The following is a 15,365-nucleotide window of genomic DNA, read 5'->3' as shown; positions in this document are numbered from 1 at the left end:
ACAAAAGAGTGAGAGAGGGAGAAACGTACTATTCATGTGTTGCGATGACGTTACAATGGTCACTAAGGCTACCTCTTTCTCTAGCTGGCCTCTCTCTATCAGCCTCTTTCATAATTCTCTGTGGGTGTTTATCTTTGTAACTCTTCCTCCGCATCTGTTTATCTCCTTCTCTCCTCTATCCTTGTTTTGGCTGCCTCCCTCTGTCCTCCACAGCCACATTACTGTGGAAACCGCACACTCAATATGACATTTTTTTGAATCAGAGAAGACAGAACAGCCTTGACGCTGCACTGACGTGGTTCTTCCTTGTCAGCAGTGATGCATGACAACCCACCACTCCCCCCACCCCGAATTTCCCGCTCACAGTTTCCCCTCCTCACTCACCCGGTGGTGTAGGGGATGTTGATTCCTCCCAGGTTGATGCTCTCGCAGCCCACGATGAACAGCGTGGAGAAGCAGAGCAGGGAGACTCCGCTGCAGATCATAGCCAGCTTGGCCGACTCGCGAGCTCCCAGCTTCAGCTTCTTAATGATGTAGCCGCCCAAGACGATGCCCACGCCGGCGCTCGGCACAATAATCACACCTGGGGGGGAGAGAAAGGTGCGTATTAGAAATTTACATAACTCTCTTATTCATATGCAGCAAGGGAAATAACATACTGTCTTTATTCAAAACATCTCACGGCAAGTCTAGTAACATAAAACCGGAAAATGATGATGTAGACGCAGGCGACAGGGCAGAGAAATGTGGTCCAATTAGAATATATCTCAAGTTTTATGTCCCGTGTGTAGCTTAAAATCTCCACAAATCACTGTATTTTAAATATACAATGAATGTAATTCAATTAAATTGTATTTATAGTTTCAAATCATAACAGGAGTTATCTCAGGACACTGTACAGATAGAGTAGGTCTAGACCATACCCCAAGAGCAAGCATTTCGTGCGACAACGGCGAGGAAAAACTTCCTTTAGTTTAAATGACTTTGATGTCATTTACACTGATGAACGCACAGAAAACTTGACCCAACTCTGCAGCTCCAACAACTTCTTTTTGTGCCTTTCAGCTCACAGTTTTAGGGCATTTTTATCTAGCAGCAGGCAGTTGTTTTCAGAAAATAATTTCTGATAAACCCACTGTACATTACCTACCCAGCACCAAACAGCAGACCAACAAAGTTAGCTAACAAAAAATGGAGCATTTAGCAGCTAAAGAGACATCTTTTTTCCATAGGAGCTGGTGGAGACCAAACCAGAGCTACAAGAGTGAATATTGAGTTACATTCATCAAGTGGACACAAACACACATATCCAAATGAAAAGATAATGTTTCTCTTAGTCTGCTGGATGTGTAGCCATAACTACTAGTTTATGATAGTCGCATCTCTATCATCCAGCTGTTTTTTTCTGCCCCCTTATGGACAGAAATCAATTAATGCAGCTTTAAAGACGAAATCTCTTTCCATTCTCTATGACAATGTCACATACAGTCATGTGTATGCCATCTTTATAATATTTAGTCTACCCTCATTGACATAAATGGGATGGACAAAATATTTAAAATACCTCTCAGTGAAACACAATATAATATAACTTAACAGCACCCCAATCTACAGCAGTAGGGCTTCCATCTTGTAATTTTGGAGCAGTAGTAGTCTGGATCTAAGGAAGTACATTTCCAGGATAAAGCCTGACATCCGGCGCATGTCAGGCTTTGCACATTACCTTCCGCTCTCTCTGCGTTTGTTGACACTATAATTCTTTTTACCAAGTGTCAAAACAGCTCAAGCTTGTTTTGTTAGCCAAGAAGTTGGTTTATTACTCTTCTACAGATTCTCTAAGTCATAGTTTACTTTCAAGCTCAACAAATTGAATCATCTGTAAATTGTATAACTGGTATTTGCAGTCTTCACTATCATTTCAACAACAAGACCTAAAGAAAATGTAGCGGCCGAGTTGCCTTACATTACCATGACCGCGCACATTTTTAGTGTGGGTGGCCTTGAAGGGAGTGGAGCCTCTGGTAGGTGTTAAATAATGTTCTTTCCTGTGCAAATCAGTGTTTACTGCCATTATCAATCCAGTCTGGAGTTTCACTGCCATTACTAATACACAGTGTATTCAAACAATGTTCCTCAAGCAAATTCTAGTTCCTGACTTTTTCAAAATATACAATATTGGATTAACTGCTTATTTTCTAAAATAAATGTTCAACTGTACGTTAAATGTTGATAAATAGGTAGCGGGTTGGTGCAATGCTCCTAAGGAGAGGGTCCAGACATTAGTAACATTTAAAAAATTTAATTTTGGTTTCCAAACCAATTAAAACTTGGTTGTGCTTGAAATTTCTGTCCGTGTGGTTGTGGTGTAATGTAAACGGACAAGCAAAGGAAAGGTTGAATTAATTAAATGTAGCAACTCCTCGGCTAAATGAAAAGTGACTAATGTGTCTTTCCAGGTAAAGTCAGACTGGGTAAGGGGCGTCCAATCAAAAGAGATGCCAATCTGATGAGACAGATGCGTCATTAGACCTCTAATTTAATGAAACTAATTATTATGTACCAAGGCGCAAAGGCGGAGCATGGCCTCCCGCTATTGGTACATAGTCCAGGGACAGAATACTTAACAAGCCAGGGGGTGAAATGATTTCCAACATCATACTTCTTCTGCCGAGGGAATAGAACCACAAACCGCAGCTACCAAATCAGTCAGTCATACTCGGGCTGCGCTCTCTTTGACGGTTAGTCGATTAATTGGTAGTTTTGGTCTTAGTCATTGGGCTTATTCATGCTGAATGTCTTATTTCCAAGAAACGTATGAGCACATCTCTGGTAAACACACAATTGAAAGTGGTCCTTTGCATGTTTCTTTGTGGAGAAACTCAGTTTTAAGAGGGTAAATGAACTGCAATTATCTGGTCTGAACGACCTCTCGAAGCGCACAGATCTGTCGATTAGAGCTGGGTTAAAAAAACAGATTAAAAGCAATCTTTGTTTGAGTGATCGGATATCGATTAGGAAAATCCAGAAATCAATCTTTTAATATCTGCCTTGTCACCATAGATGCAGTGAATTGACCCACTTTTTGGGAGCCAATTCCTAATGTAAACATTAAAGTGCTCATATTATGCTTTTTGGCTTTTCCCTTTCCTTTATTGTGTTATATATCTTTTTTGTTCATGTTATAGGTTTACAAAAGTGAAAAAGCCCAAAGTCCACCCCAAAGGGACTTACCATCTCCAACAGAAAACACTGTTCACAAACTGCTCCAAACAGCTCTATTGTAGTCCAGCCTTCACTTCAGAGACAAACGTGGTCACTTTGGAACACACGTTATAATGCTCGCCTAGCTGCTAGCGTGGCACGCCCTCATACTCTGCTTCTGACTGGCTAGTAGTCCTTACTGCGCATGTGTGACTCCCAAAAAAGATGGAAGAGAAGTGAGAGGTCTCACTCAGTAGCTAAAACAGAGAGCTCAACACACAGGGTGAAAAGAGAAGCGGCAGCAATGTGCAGTACAACAAAAATATGGTGATTTCTGAAAATTAAACCACATAAACCTATTCTGGTACGACCTCTAAATACAATTACCTGAAAAGAACCTGAAAATGAGCATAATACGAGCACTTCAACATATTTGAGGGTTGGTTTTTGTTTGTACAATTTACAGCAGAAGTTCTCTGAGAATCTCTTTTATATGTAAGCAAAAATGGTATTGTAACCGAAATTTCCTTAACCTGATTGATATAGAATCTAAAAATGTGTGTGAAAATGTCTGAATTGAATCGGGAAATCATTGGCGATACCCAGCCTTCCTGTCGATTAAGTCAACTAATGGATTAGTCGACAAAATCATATGAATGTTAGTCGAGGAAAGCCCTTCATACACATCAGAACCTTAACGGCAATGTACTTGATATTAAACTGGAACCCTGTGACCTTTACAAGTCTGTGAGCAGGTTTTCAAGAAACATTTTGATTTCACCCATTATATATGATATAATATGAAAATATATGTATGAGTGGCAGTTTTAATCACAGGCTTTCAGCCCACTCCACCTACAGCTGAGACAGTTATGCAACTCTAACACTAAAACATTTCTGATAACAAAAGTCTCACAAGATGTAATGTCTTTGGACAAAATCTTACCAATGCAAGTATGACTAAAAGGTTTCCAAAACTATACGGAAGATTTTGTTGGATAAAATGTGTTTGTTTGGTGTTTAAAAACTTCAGCCATCAATAGCAACAGCTTTCTGAGTGGAAGGTTTAGATGAGTCATGGTACCAGCGAGTGTGACTAATGATGAGCTGCACTTTGCAATCAAAATCATTTCTTCCAAAAGGTGAGTGTCTTATTTTGTGATTTAACTCTTGCATTAAGCAAAGAATAATATGAGCAGCCAAAAAACAAGCAGTGTGGATGTCAGAATTTAAAGGTAAGGCGCAAAGCCTGACGCAAAAGTCTTAGCTATTTAAAGACCGTCCAGCGTCCACGTCGTTTAAAGAGCAAATGCACCTGCGCCCATCTGTGCGACCATGGGCGTGCTGGTCTTACAGGGAGGTGTGTTCAGGTGCATTCTGGGCGTGCTGGTCTTACAGGGAGGTGTGTTCAGGTGCATTCTGAGCGTATTGCTATCTTGAGGCAGCGGGAAGTGATCGCACCATTGACCAACAAAAACCTGGTCTAAAGTCAATAACGCAGCATTTCATTGTTATTTTAACAGCAAATTAGTAAAATGCGCCTAGGCTCGTGCACAGCGCACGCACACTATGCTTGTTACACACACAGGGACACACACATGCAGAAGATTACAAATAAAAATATTACGGTGCAAATCCTCCATCATAATAGCAATGCTCCAAGGTCCAAACGTGCTTGGCTTTTAATGGGAATGGGAGATGATCTCTGATTGGTTTATTGCATGTTACGCCCAAAACACACCTTTGATTAATGAAGACACTAAGTACGACCCTTTTGAACCATGCGCCCAGCACACGGACCCTTTTTTTCCGCCGTCAAACTAGCAAAAGTGGATTTGGACACGCCCTAAACGCACCTGCGCCAGGAGCTTCACGACGTGCCCTTAGATTGTTAAAATAGGGCCCTATGAATGTCTTCCAGGAGAGACTGAACACTGTTATCAAATGTTGTGTTACCCCCCCCCTCCCCCGCCCATGACGGTCGGCTTTTCACTCTGACTTTCAGCGCTGCCGCCTGGAAAAAACAGAAACTTTCCTTGATTTCCAAAAAGGTGGGAAAACACTACATAGCACTTGTTTCCAAGCATTAGGCTACCCAACCCTCATCTCCACATGGACTACGCTGGACTTATTAAAATTAATATTAGGTTAAAGGATAACCAAACCTCAAACGAAAACGTCATGCGTCATAAGAAAAAAACAGAAAAGAATATGTACAATATGTCTGTTTTTATAATGAAAGAGCTGTGCAGTTTGTGCAAGAATGTGCAAAATCAACAATTGAATGCAACTTCTATCATTTTAGAATACTAGCATGTTGTAAAGCTATTTTATTTATCTATTATCATTTATATTTAAATATGCCTCGTTAACCTGTTAACGTGCTGTGTGTGAGCCAGGCCTGTTTAAAGCATGTGCTTGTGAGCGTATGTAGAGTGCATTAAGTGCCTGTATTCGTGTGAGTGTGTGTCTTAGTGTTTCTAAATGTGTGTGTAATGCACTCAGTGCTCTGCGTCCCAGGTGCCCCCTTCATTTGAAGACCAGCAGTTTCTTTATTATTAATGTGTGTTGGCTTGCAGCTCTGCGCTAAGATAAGGAACATCAGAGCAGCGCTGAACAGGCAGAAAATTGAAGTCCTGTGTGTTGCATGAATATTCTGGTCTGTCTGCATCCTGTCTGTGCTGCTGTAGAGATATTAAAGGGGCGTTCATAAAGAAGGCAAAGAACAAGTCGGTCTTTAAGATGCTCCAATTTGAGTTTCATGAGAAATAAATCCTATTTTTGAAACGTCACATTTAAGTTTGTAAATCACGATTATTGGAGACAAAGATTTCAGAGTGGATCAGAACTTCGATCGGGGGGGAGGTAACTTTGCTGTCTGAAGGCCGTTACACACCGGGGGCGTGACAAATAAGCCATGTGAAAAATGCTCGCCAGCGCCAGCGAATATTTCGCCAGCGAATATTTCGCCAGCGAATATTTCGCATCAAAACTATTCACACCGGCAGCGGTGTGAATTTGCGACCGTTTTCAATAAAAGTTTCGGATATTCGCGCCAGCTCATCTGCCATGTCGGAGGGACAGTTTGAGTTCGGTCTGGGGACGCTGCTGAAACCACCGGAGGTGTCCTGTCTTGTTTCCCCGGCTGCTGAGCGGAGTGACAGGGAATAACGTTAGCTCCGGAGACTCCCCCGTCTGAAGCAGGAGAAGCTAACACTAAGCTACTGTAAGCTATTTATTGAGTTTGCTTTCAGCGAAATACTCGGTGAATTTAATTCCCTCTGGGAAACAGTGTAGCATATGTCTAGGGCTTTTATTGTGAAAGGTAAGAACGGAAAGAGAGTCTCTGGTAAACGCTGCATTTGTCATAGTTGAAAGGAGTAATAAAGTTTTCCGTCTGTACAGTCTGTGGGTCAGACAGCAGCCTCCGTGTTGTTGTATCATGATCCTCATCAGTAAACAACACAACCTGACTGGTTGACGTCCTTATTCGCGTTGCGAAAGCTCAGAGAAATCGACCTCGTTACGGAAAAAAATGACGCCGCTTAATCGACACGTAATAATCGCGTTCTGTGTGAAAGTACTCGTGATACAAACGGGGTCAGCCCTATGTTCCCACATTTCTAGGACATTTTCAAAATTAGGTCTTGTGTTCCTACATTTCCCTTCAATTTAAGCCCTATGCTACCACAACATTTCTTAGGGTTAGGGTTAGGGGTAATGGGGATAAAATCGGATACAAATTTATGAAAAAGGAAATGTGGGAACATAGGGCCTAATTTTGGAAAAAAATCTTAGAACTCTGGGAACATAGGGCCTAATTTTCAGTGGAAAAAAAAATCTTAGAAATGTGGAAACATAGGGCTGTGGGAACATAGGCAACAAAAACAGTTTGAAAAAATATATTGACGTGCGAATTAATCACGCGAAAAAAACGTCCCCGGTGTGTAAAAGCCTAGAACAATGTTAAGTGTAAGCGAGCTCACCGGTGTAGATGCTGGCGCTGGAGGCCGGGATGCCAAACTGAGACTCGATGAACTTGGGGATGAAGGTGATGAAAGCGGTGACGATGGCGCTTTCAGCCGTGTAGGAGAGGCTGACGAACAAGAAGGTCACGTTGCTCAGGATCCTCACTGCCGCTTTGGGCAGGTCTGCAAGAGGAAAAGGACAAGATGGGCAGACAGGGAGAAAAGTTCGATTTTTTTTTGGTTTGTTGTAAAGAAGTTATTTGTTCCTGACAGTGCCCTCCGTCCTGACCGAATCATAAAAGCATTGTGTGGTGGATTTCCACTCAAATATGGGAGAAGAGTACACTCTACACTTAACATTGATGTTAAAGGTGCTGTAGGTAAGATTGTGAAGATCCAGGACTTAGCCAAACAATTTGAACATCGACAACTTCTCAGTCCCTCCCCCCCTTTCCGCTAAAGCCCAAAACTGTCTCCTAAGCCCCTCCCCCCACAAGGGAGAATTAATGCATGTGCATGAGCAGTGATTGACACACAGTTAGACACCCCCCCTGGCCCTGATTGGTGCATCTGAACAGGGAGCGGTGGATTTTTGCAAATCCCACTACAGGCTGTAGGTGGAGCCAGAGGAGCTGGCTTTTTTTTTTTTTAATTACCTGCTTCATGTAGTTCTACTGGAACATAGGGTCAGTTTCAGCAAATATGACAGAAAGTTAGTTTTATAAGTCTTACCTACTGCACCTTTAAGAGAAGAGAGCAGAAGATCTACATCAAGATTATTTCTTTGATTAATAAATTTGTCCAAAACTCCAAAATATTCAGTTTGGTGTAGAAGACTGAGGAAACCAGCCAATAATTACATTAAAGAAGCTGGAACTAGAAAATGTTGGCTTTTTTTTTTTTTTATACAACTATGACTACAATAGCTGCTTATGGGCGATCCGGCTGTTTGCTGCATGTTATTCCCTACTCTCTTTCCCCACATTTCTTGTCTTTCTATTAAAATAAATAAAAACATACAATGCTCAAAAAATAGTCTTTAAATAAAAACAAAGAATTATTAGACGGATAGATAATCAATGCAGTTCTACTTTTCTTTTTTTTTAAATCAAACCATGAATGACCATTACCGAAAAGAGTTCAAGGCAGTTTTGTTGAATGTTAATGTGACTGTACTTTTACCAAATTAAATAAACTTTTAAGACAGATGTTGACCGGCTGGACTCATATTTAACACTCTGTAACTCTCTTTTTTTTGGGAACTTTTTCTGAAATTTGTGTTGCTTTTTCTATGCTTTTGGCGCTTTTTTACGTTTTTGTCCCTCTTTTCAACACTTTTTTTTAATTCATGGTAAATAAAACTAATTTAAATGACATTATACCTAATTTTTGAGTTTGAAAAAAAAAGCAGATATTATGAATTATTTTGACTAATAGAATAGTTAAGATCAGAGGATGTTGAGTGAATCACAGTCAAAGTTTTGGTCAGGATGCTGTTTTGAAAGCATTTAAAAAATGTTTTTCAAATGCCATGAAATTAAATATAACAACCAAAATTCAATGGAAGTAATCATTAATCTTACCTGCAAAGAACATGGATGCATGGATGTACTGTATATGTTGTATAGGTTCCATACAACGTACATGCATGCATCCAAGTTATTTTGGGGCAATTTGGTTGAAAGAAAACCATATTTCTGATATAAAAAACTTTGAAAATGGGTCAAATTTGAGCCGAGGACAACACAAGGGTTAAAAAGGAGAAAGACAGACGACTCTGAGAGACCCTCCAACATCGGCAGTGACATCCGCAGCCCCTCGCCGACACGTCGCAGTGTTTTCTTTCCGGTACCTTTGATGTCCTTCCCGAAGCCCATGGACGAGGTGACCGGCTGGCTCTTGTTGTTGCTCTTCTCCTTGAGGACGTCGTCGTCGCTAGACAGGTCGTCCATGCTCAGCTTTTTCCTCCTTTTCTTCTTCTTGTGTCGGGGGGGCAGCTTCTTAGGGAAGGTGAACATGGGGAAGATGACCAGCAGCATGGCCACGGCACACAGCAGGAACCCGCTCCACCTAGACAAGACGGGGGAAGATTGAAATTAAATATTGAAAGGCCGAAAGTCGACATTTTCTGAACATAAATAGCCATACTGAGAAATACAGAGAGAGTTGTGTGGAGCCGATAGTCTTAGAGCCCTATTTTAATGATCTAAGCACACGGCATGAAGCTCCTGGCGCAGGTGTGTTTAGGGCGTGTCCAAATCCACTTTTGCTAGTTTGACGGCGGGAAAAAAGGGTCCGTGCGCATAATTGAAAAGGGTTGTACGTAGTGTCTTCATTAATTCGTAGGTGTGTTTGGGGCGTAACATGCAATAAAACCAATCAGAGATCATCTCCCATTCCCTTTAAAAGCCAGGCGCGTTTGGACCTTGGAGCCTTGCTATTATGATGGAGGATTTCCACCATAATATTTTTATTTGTAATATTTTGCATGTGTGTGTGCTGCTGCGCTTCCCTGTGTTATGTTATATTATATGCACACTGTGCACGAGCCTAGACGCATTTTACTAATTTGCTGTTAAAATAACAATGAAATGCTGCGTTATTGACTTTAGACCAGGTTTTTGTTGGTCAATGGAGCGATCACTTCCCGCTGCCTCAAGATAGCAATACGCCCAGAATGCACCTGGACACACCTCCCTGTAAGACCAGCATGCCCAGAATGTACCTGAACACACCTCCCTGTAAGACCAGCATGCCCATGGGCGCACAGATGGGCGCATTTGTTATTTAAACGACGCGGGCGCTGGACGGGAAATTGACAACTGCGTCGGTCTGAAACTAGACACTGCGTTGGTCTTAAACTAGCAAAGACACTTGCGTCGGGCTTTGCGCTGCGCCGGGTGCAAGATAGCACCCCAAATTAGCTTTGTAGCAACTCATTTGGCAATGGCTTGAATGTAACGGACGTTCATTAATATCAAAAGTTACGCAATTAAGCTTTAATCCAATACACTTTTTGTCAAATTCAGGGAATATGTCCTCACGGTCACCTAGCTATCTCTATTTTTACTCAGTCCTGGCTGTGTTAATGGAAAGAAACAGAAAGGAGTGCACGAGCCACAAAACAGTGTTCCAGCCAATCGGCAACAGGCGGCGACAGTTGATGGTAAGGGGGGGGGGGGTCTGTCCGTGAATCTGGGCGGTGGAGCTTCTGATGCTGCGTTCCAGGTAACCCGTAACCCGTGTTTTCACAACCTTCTCCCCATGAAAGTGCCCTGGAACGGCAGTCAAACCCGTAACTTACTACCCATGAACTCGTACCAGATCGTTGTACTCCCAGTTACAGTTTTTGACGTCACACACACATAAACTAATGTTCTGAACTTGGTATCATTTTATCTCTGTGCCTCATTTTTGTGCATAAATAAATAAATAAAAAACTGTCGCCAGGCTTGTGCAAACTCACTGGTAGACTCATCCATCCTCTTCCTGCTATCATTACTTATAATTAATGTAGGAAGCCCACTGGGTTAGCTAGTGAGTCACTAGTTGTGCTGTCACTTATAGGATGGAATCACTGAGAGCTGTAAAGAGATAACTAACTGCGTCTCAAACACAGCAGCAGATTTACAGATATACAATATGTACAAAAACAAAAAGGTGACCTAAGGAGCAAAGATGCATCTGATGTACTGTATTTAAAGTGATGCTGCATCTGGGTAGATTCTTGATTTGTCAAGTTTCCTGCACATACAGTATAATTAAAAATGTGGTCTACTTTTGATTCACTCTCAGAAATAAGCAGCGACAAAACGTATCCTGAGTCCCAATACTCATTTTTGGCGAAGGGAATGTCTTTGTTTATGTTATATTTACCCACATTAATAATACGCACATATTGCACTTCAACCGGCCCAAAGCAGCCAGATTGTTCTCACCAGTTGCCGATGAAGCGGGGGTCGCTTTGATCGATGTTGACCACAGTCTTGGGGTCCACGTAAAAGCCGATGAGGACTCCTCCCAGCAGGTAACCAGCTGCTGGACCCAGTGCTCCCATCACATACATGATGGCTGAGGAGAAGAGAAAACAGTCAACAAGAATAGTGATCAAACTTTATGCCTGCAATAATCAATGTTGTGCCTCTAAGGGGCATAAAGACGTCAAGCTGAAAGACACAAAGTCACCACATAAAGTAAAATAAGTTAAGCAATTGCCTTCTTCCACATCCAGCAGACACAGAGCAACATTATCGTCCCATTGGAGTCATGTTTCTATCCACTTGACGAACCCGACTGAGGGTCCTATCTTGCACTCGGCGCAGCGCAAAGCCCGACGCAAGTGTCTTTGCTAGTTTCAGACCGACGCAGTTGTCAATTTCCCGTCCAGCGTCCACGTCGTTTAAATAGCAAATGCACCTGGGTGTGCTGGTCTTACAGGGAGGTGTGTTCAGGTGCATTCTTGGCGTATTGCTATCCTGAGGCAGCGGGAAGTGATCGCGCCATTGACCAACAAAAACCTGGCCAATGCTGTTTTATTGAGCTTAAAACACGTGGATACAGACACTGGAAGAGACATTTGGTTGATACTAATAATTTAAAAAAACAGAAGGATGTTAAAAAAAAAGAGAACAAAAAACCTTTAATATGTTTTTAAGACACACAACCACTGGCTACCTGCCACTACCAGAGCTTAAACATTTTTGCTCTGTACATTTTGCATTGTCCTTACGTAAACTTTTGTGTCAAAGTTGTTTAATTCCCCGCACTCAATGCCTATCTTTAACCCTTATGCAACGCTTCAAACCAAACTAATCTAGGCTTTAAGAGCGGGGTACAAAAGGCCATGTGTGTGGGTCATGTGTGCAGATCATATGATTGTGTAATAAGGGGCCTGCTTGGGGCTGAGAATAAGATTTCTCCAATTAGGGGGAATTAACATCTTAAAAGTCTTTGGCCAAACTTTAAAGCTAAAAAACAAAAATGCGGTGGCGTGACTTAAAAACTCAAAGCTGGGCCAAGCACTGGTGTCAGAGTCCCTGTGAACTCACCCGGGGACGCTGGGTTCCTGTCAGCAGTAGCTTCAAAGACGCCTCATTTCTAATCAGCAATGTTGTGTTTTTCAAAATAAAATGACAACTTGCAAGTGATGCATCAACAGCTCTCATGGCTGACTCTGAGCACTAAATTAAAATCGAATGTTCTGTTATATGGGGAAAAAACCCACCACTTATTTTGTGGAAGAACTAGTGTGTATGGCATGGTTTTATTTCGGTTAGCCTAATAGCTGGTTTGATTTGCATTGAGAGATGATCTTATGGAAAGTACCCCATGCCAATCTCTAGGTATGGTGAAGGGTATGTGATGATGTGGGGGTATTTTAATTCCAAAGGCCAAGGGAACTTTATCAGGATGTATAGTATCCTGGATCCATGAAATAACTATAACTAATAATACAAATCTGCCTGCCTCTATGGGAAATGTACTTACTTATGGCCCCTGTATTTTAAGGAAGAACATTTATTCATTTACGATACATTATTCATTCACAAAGAAAATTGGTGTCCTTAAAGATTGGATTTTTCCTCATTTTTTTAATTAAGGCATTAAGATCAATTTCCAAAAGATGATTTTTTTATTCCTCTTTTTAGTCAACTTCAGCATGGGTTCATAAACTTATGAGTGCCACTGTGTGTATGTATATATAATAGAGCTGCACAGCATTTTTTCTGTTTTTATTCCTTTGAAAGGGTCATTGTAGAGATACATGCCTAAAAGAAAATCCCACATCTCTGGTCAAAAGGAGAAAAACACAGCTACTTTTAAACATTATGAAAGACTTGGATATCAACAGGTTATGCACAATCATTACAACAACACTGACCTTTCCAAGAAGGTGGTTATAGGAATGAAAGAGGGACGCTGTATTCGCACGGTCAAACAAATCCGGCACTGGTGGAAAATTTTGAAAGAAAAATCCCATTTTTGCAGGGCTGCATGTAAACGGGAATATTAATGTTATATTCTCTTTCATTAACCATGTAAACAAGTTAGTGGGAATTAGGGGTGTAAGAAAAAATCTATACACTTGAGTATTGCGATATTTTATTTTGCAATACTGTATAGATTTTCAAAAACACAATATCAATATATATATATATATATATATATATATATTTTTTTTTTTTTGTTTACGTGCAAAAGTATTCATGTAAGACAGTGGTTCACATTTATGCTGTGTTTAAACCACCTACTGCTAGATGGCTATGCTGAGACGCACCACTAGTGTCCTTGCCTAACAGTGCCTAGCAGTGCCTGACTTTTTGCAAGAAGCTAACAATGTAGCTATGGCTGAACTTTGGCCTACTTTAGCATATAAACATTAGCTCACTAAGAACCTGGGAACAACAATCCCAAACTGGCAGTTTGATTTTCTGTGTCCTGAATTGTTTAGCTAAAGTAAACTTCTTTGACTTTTATGCACATCATGTCTTTTTTTAAATATTAGTTTTTCTAAAATTATACTTAAAAAAAATCCCAATATATCGCCTTACGCACAGTATCGAAATATATTGCAATATATTGAATCGTGACCCATGTATCGTGAGACGTATCGTATCGCCAGATTTTTGACAATACACAGCCATAGTGGGAATATTGTCTTTTTCCGAATAAGGGCAAAACCTGGAATATAATGTGCATGTAAACGTAGTCAGTCATCATGATAATAATTGTGTAACACAGAGACTTATCTTACCGCGAAAAATCTAATACCGTTGCAACCCTAATGCATGATAACTGATCACTATGTTTGACTGATATTCCTCAGCTGCTCATCTGCAAAGCATCCTCACAGAGGCATATTTAGACTATTACATCATCCGACTAGGAGAGGCTGGGATGATAAAGAATCGGGGATGGGATTGAGGGCTTGGGTTTTCCAAGGGGACCCAGCGGTGTCGTGGATAATCCCTTATCTAGCAGGAGGAAAGGGAAAGCCCTCGGCTGGCGGGCTGCCGTGTTACACAACGTGATGCAGAGCATCAGCAGAGGGATAAAAGACGACCGGGCCGCTGGGGGTAAAGGTGGCGACCGGGCACCGCTTAGATATGAGGAGCCACAATGAATCTGTGAATAAAAACTGAAAGACACGGAGATGAAGAGGGTTGAAAGAGAGAGCAAGACAGAAGAAGATAGTGTGAGATGTGAAGTGTCCAGTTTCAGCAAAGGGAAATGTAAAGAAAACCCAACAACTACCTTTATCAGAACATATATACTATTCTAAAGTAATCAAGGACAAGTAACTTTGATACACGAGTGCTGAATGTGAGATTCCTATATGGTCTATTTAGGTTAACTTCTTTCACAGCTGTTTGTGTTTAGAAGACATTCAACATTTAAGAACTTTGGCTTACTTTGTTAAATATAAAAAAAAATGCTTTTGTAGAAAATAATATTTACTGTTCTGGTTTCTGCACTGGTATCAAAATATTACAAACACTATCTGCTGCTAGTTTGAGGCAATTATCTAAAATTATGGCAAAAAAACATGTCAAACCGTTTCCATCAACTGCCTTTATGCAAATATATTCAAGGGAATGTGACAAGTTTACATAATAAATGGAGCCACAGTATCTCAGAAACATCACAGCAGTTCAGTGCTGCTTCCCGCTTAAAGGTGCAATTAAAGTTCTGCACAAATACATTTAAACATCTCAGGGGATCTACTCAATATCGTTATCGCGATATCACGTTGCCACGGGCAAAAAATGTATATAGATCCACAGAATCATGGGTTCTGTAGTAGTTTATTGCTCGAGTGCTGTCTGTGCAAAGGTGACAAGTACCGCAGGAGCGTGTACACGTCTACGCGACTTTGAGAGGAGTCCAGGAACGATGTGATGTGAATGTGCGAATGGTCCTCTTGGCACACGAGTTAGGATTGGGATACGCAGCTCTCAGAAAAATCAGCAAGGTGTTGGGGCTCCCTGGCCTTCACCTCAAAACTTATCAGAGGCACTGCAAGAGAGTGACAGGTAGGCTACAGAAACAGGGTTGTGTCAGAAAAGTTGAAGCAGTCTGTAGAATTTCTAATGTCAGAAATAGCCCAATACGTGTGGCTGTTACCACCTTGTAACATATTATAACATTACTGTAACAATATTATAGTAATATAATAGTTTTGTATGGATGGAATAA

General features: G+C 41.1%; 1 protein-coding gene across 3 annotated transcripts in view; it reads right to left on the bottom strand.

Moving 5' to 3' along the window:
• LOC116044008 (solute carrier organic anion transporter family member 5A1-like) overlaps nucleotides 1–15,365 on the bottom strand; it is a 44,133-nt gene that overhangs the window by 8,641 nt on the left and 20,127 nt on the right. For all 3 annotated transcript variants that reach the window (XM_031291064.2, XM_031291063.2, XM_031291065.2), the window contains 4 exons: nucleotides 11,108–11,240; nucleotides 9,022–9,239; nucleotides 7,188–7,352; nucleotides 385–583 (listed from right to left, as the gene is read on the bottom strand). In XM_031291064.2, coding sequence (XP_031146924.1) covers nucleotides 385–583; nucleotides 7,188–7,352; nucleotides 9,022–9,239; nucleotides 11,108–11,240 — 715 coding nt within the window. The remainder of the gene's footprint in view (nucleotides 1–384; nucleotides 584–7,187; nucleotides 7,353–9,021; nucleotides 9,240–11,107; nucleotides 11,241–15,365) is intronic.

This window comes from Sander lucioperca, chromosome 9 (genome assembly GCF_008315115.2).
Source record: "Sander lucioperca isolate FBNREF2018 chromosome 9, SLUC_FBN_1.2, whole genome shotgun sequence".
In the NCBI taxonomy this organism is placed as follows: Eukaryota; Metazoa; Chordata; class Actinopteri; order Perciformes; family Percidae; genus Sander; species Sander lucioperca.
The sequence above is the reverse complement of the archived record's forward strand: the minus strand, read 5'-3'. Positions and strand labels throughout refer to the sequence as shown.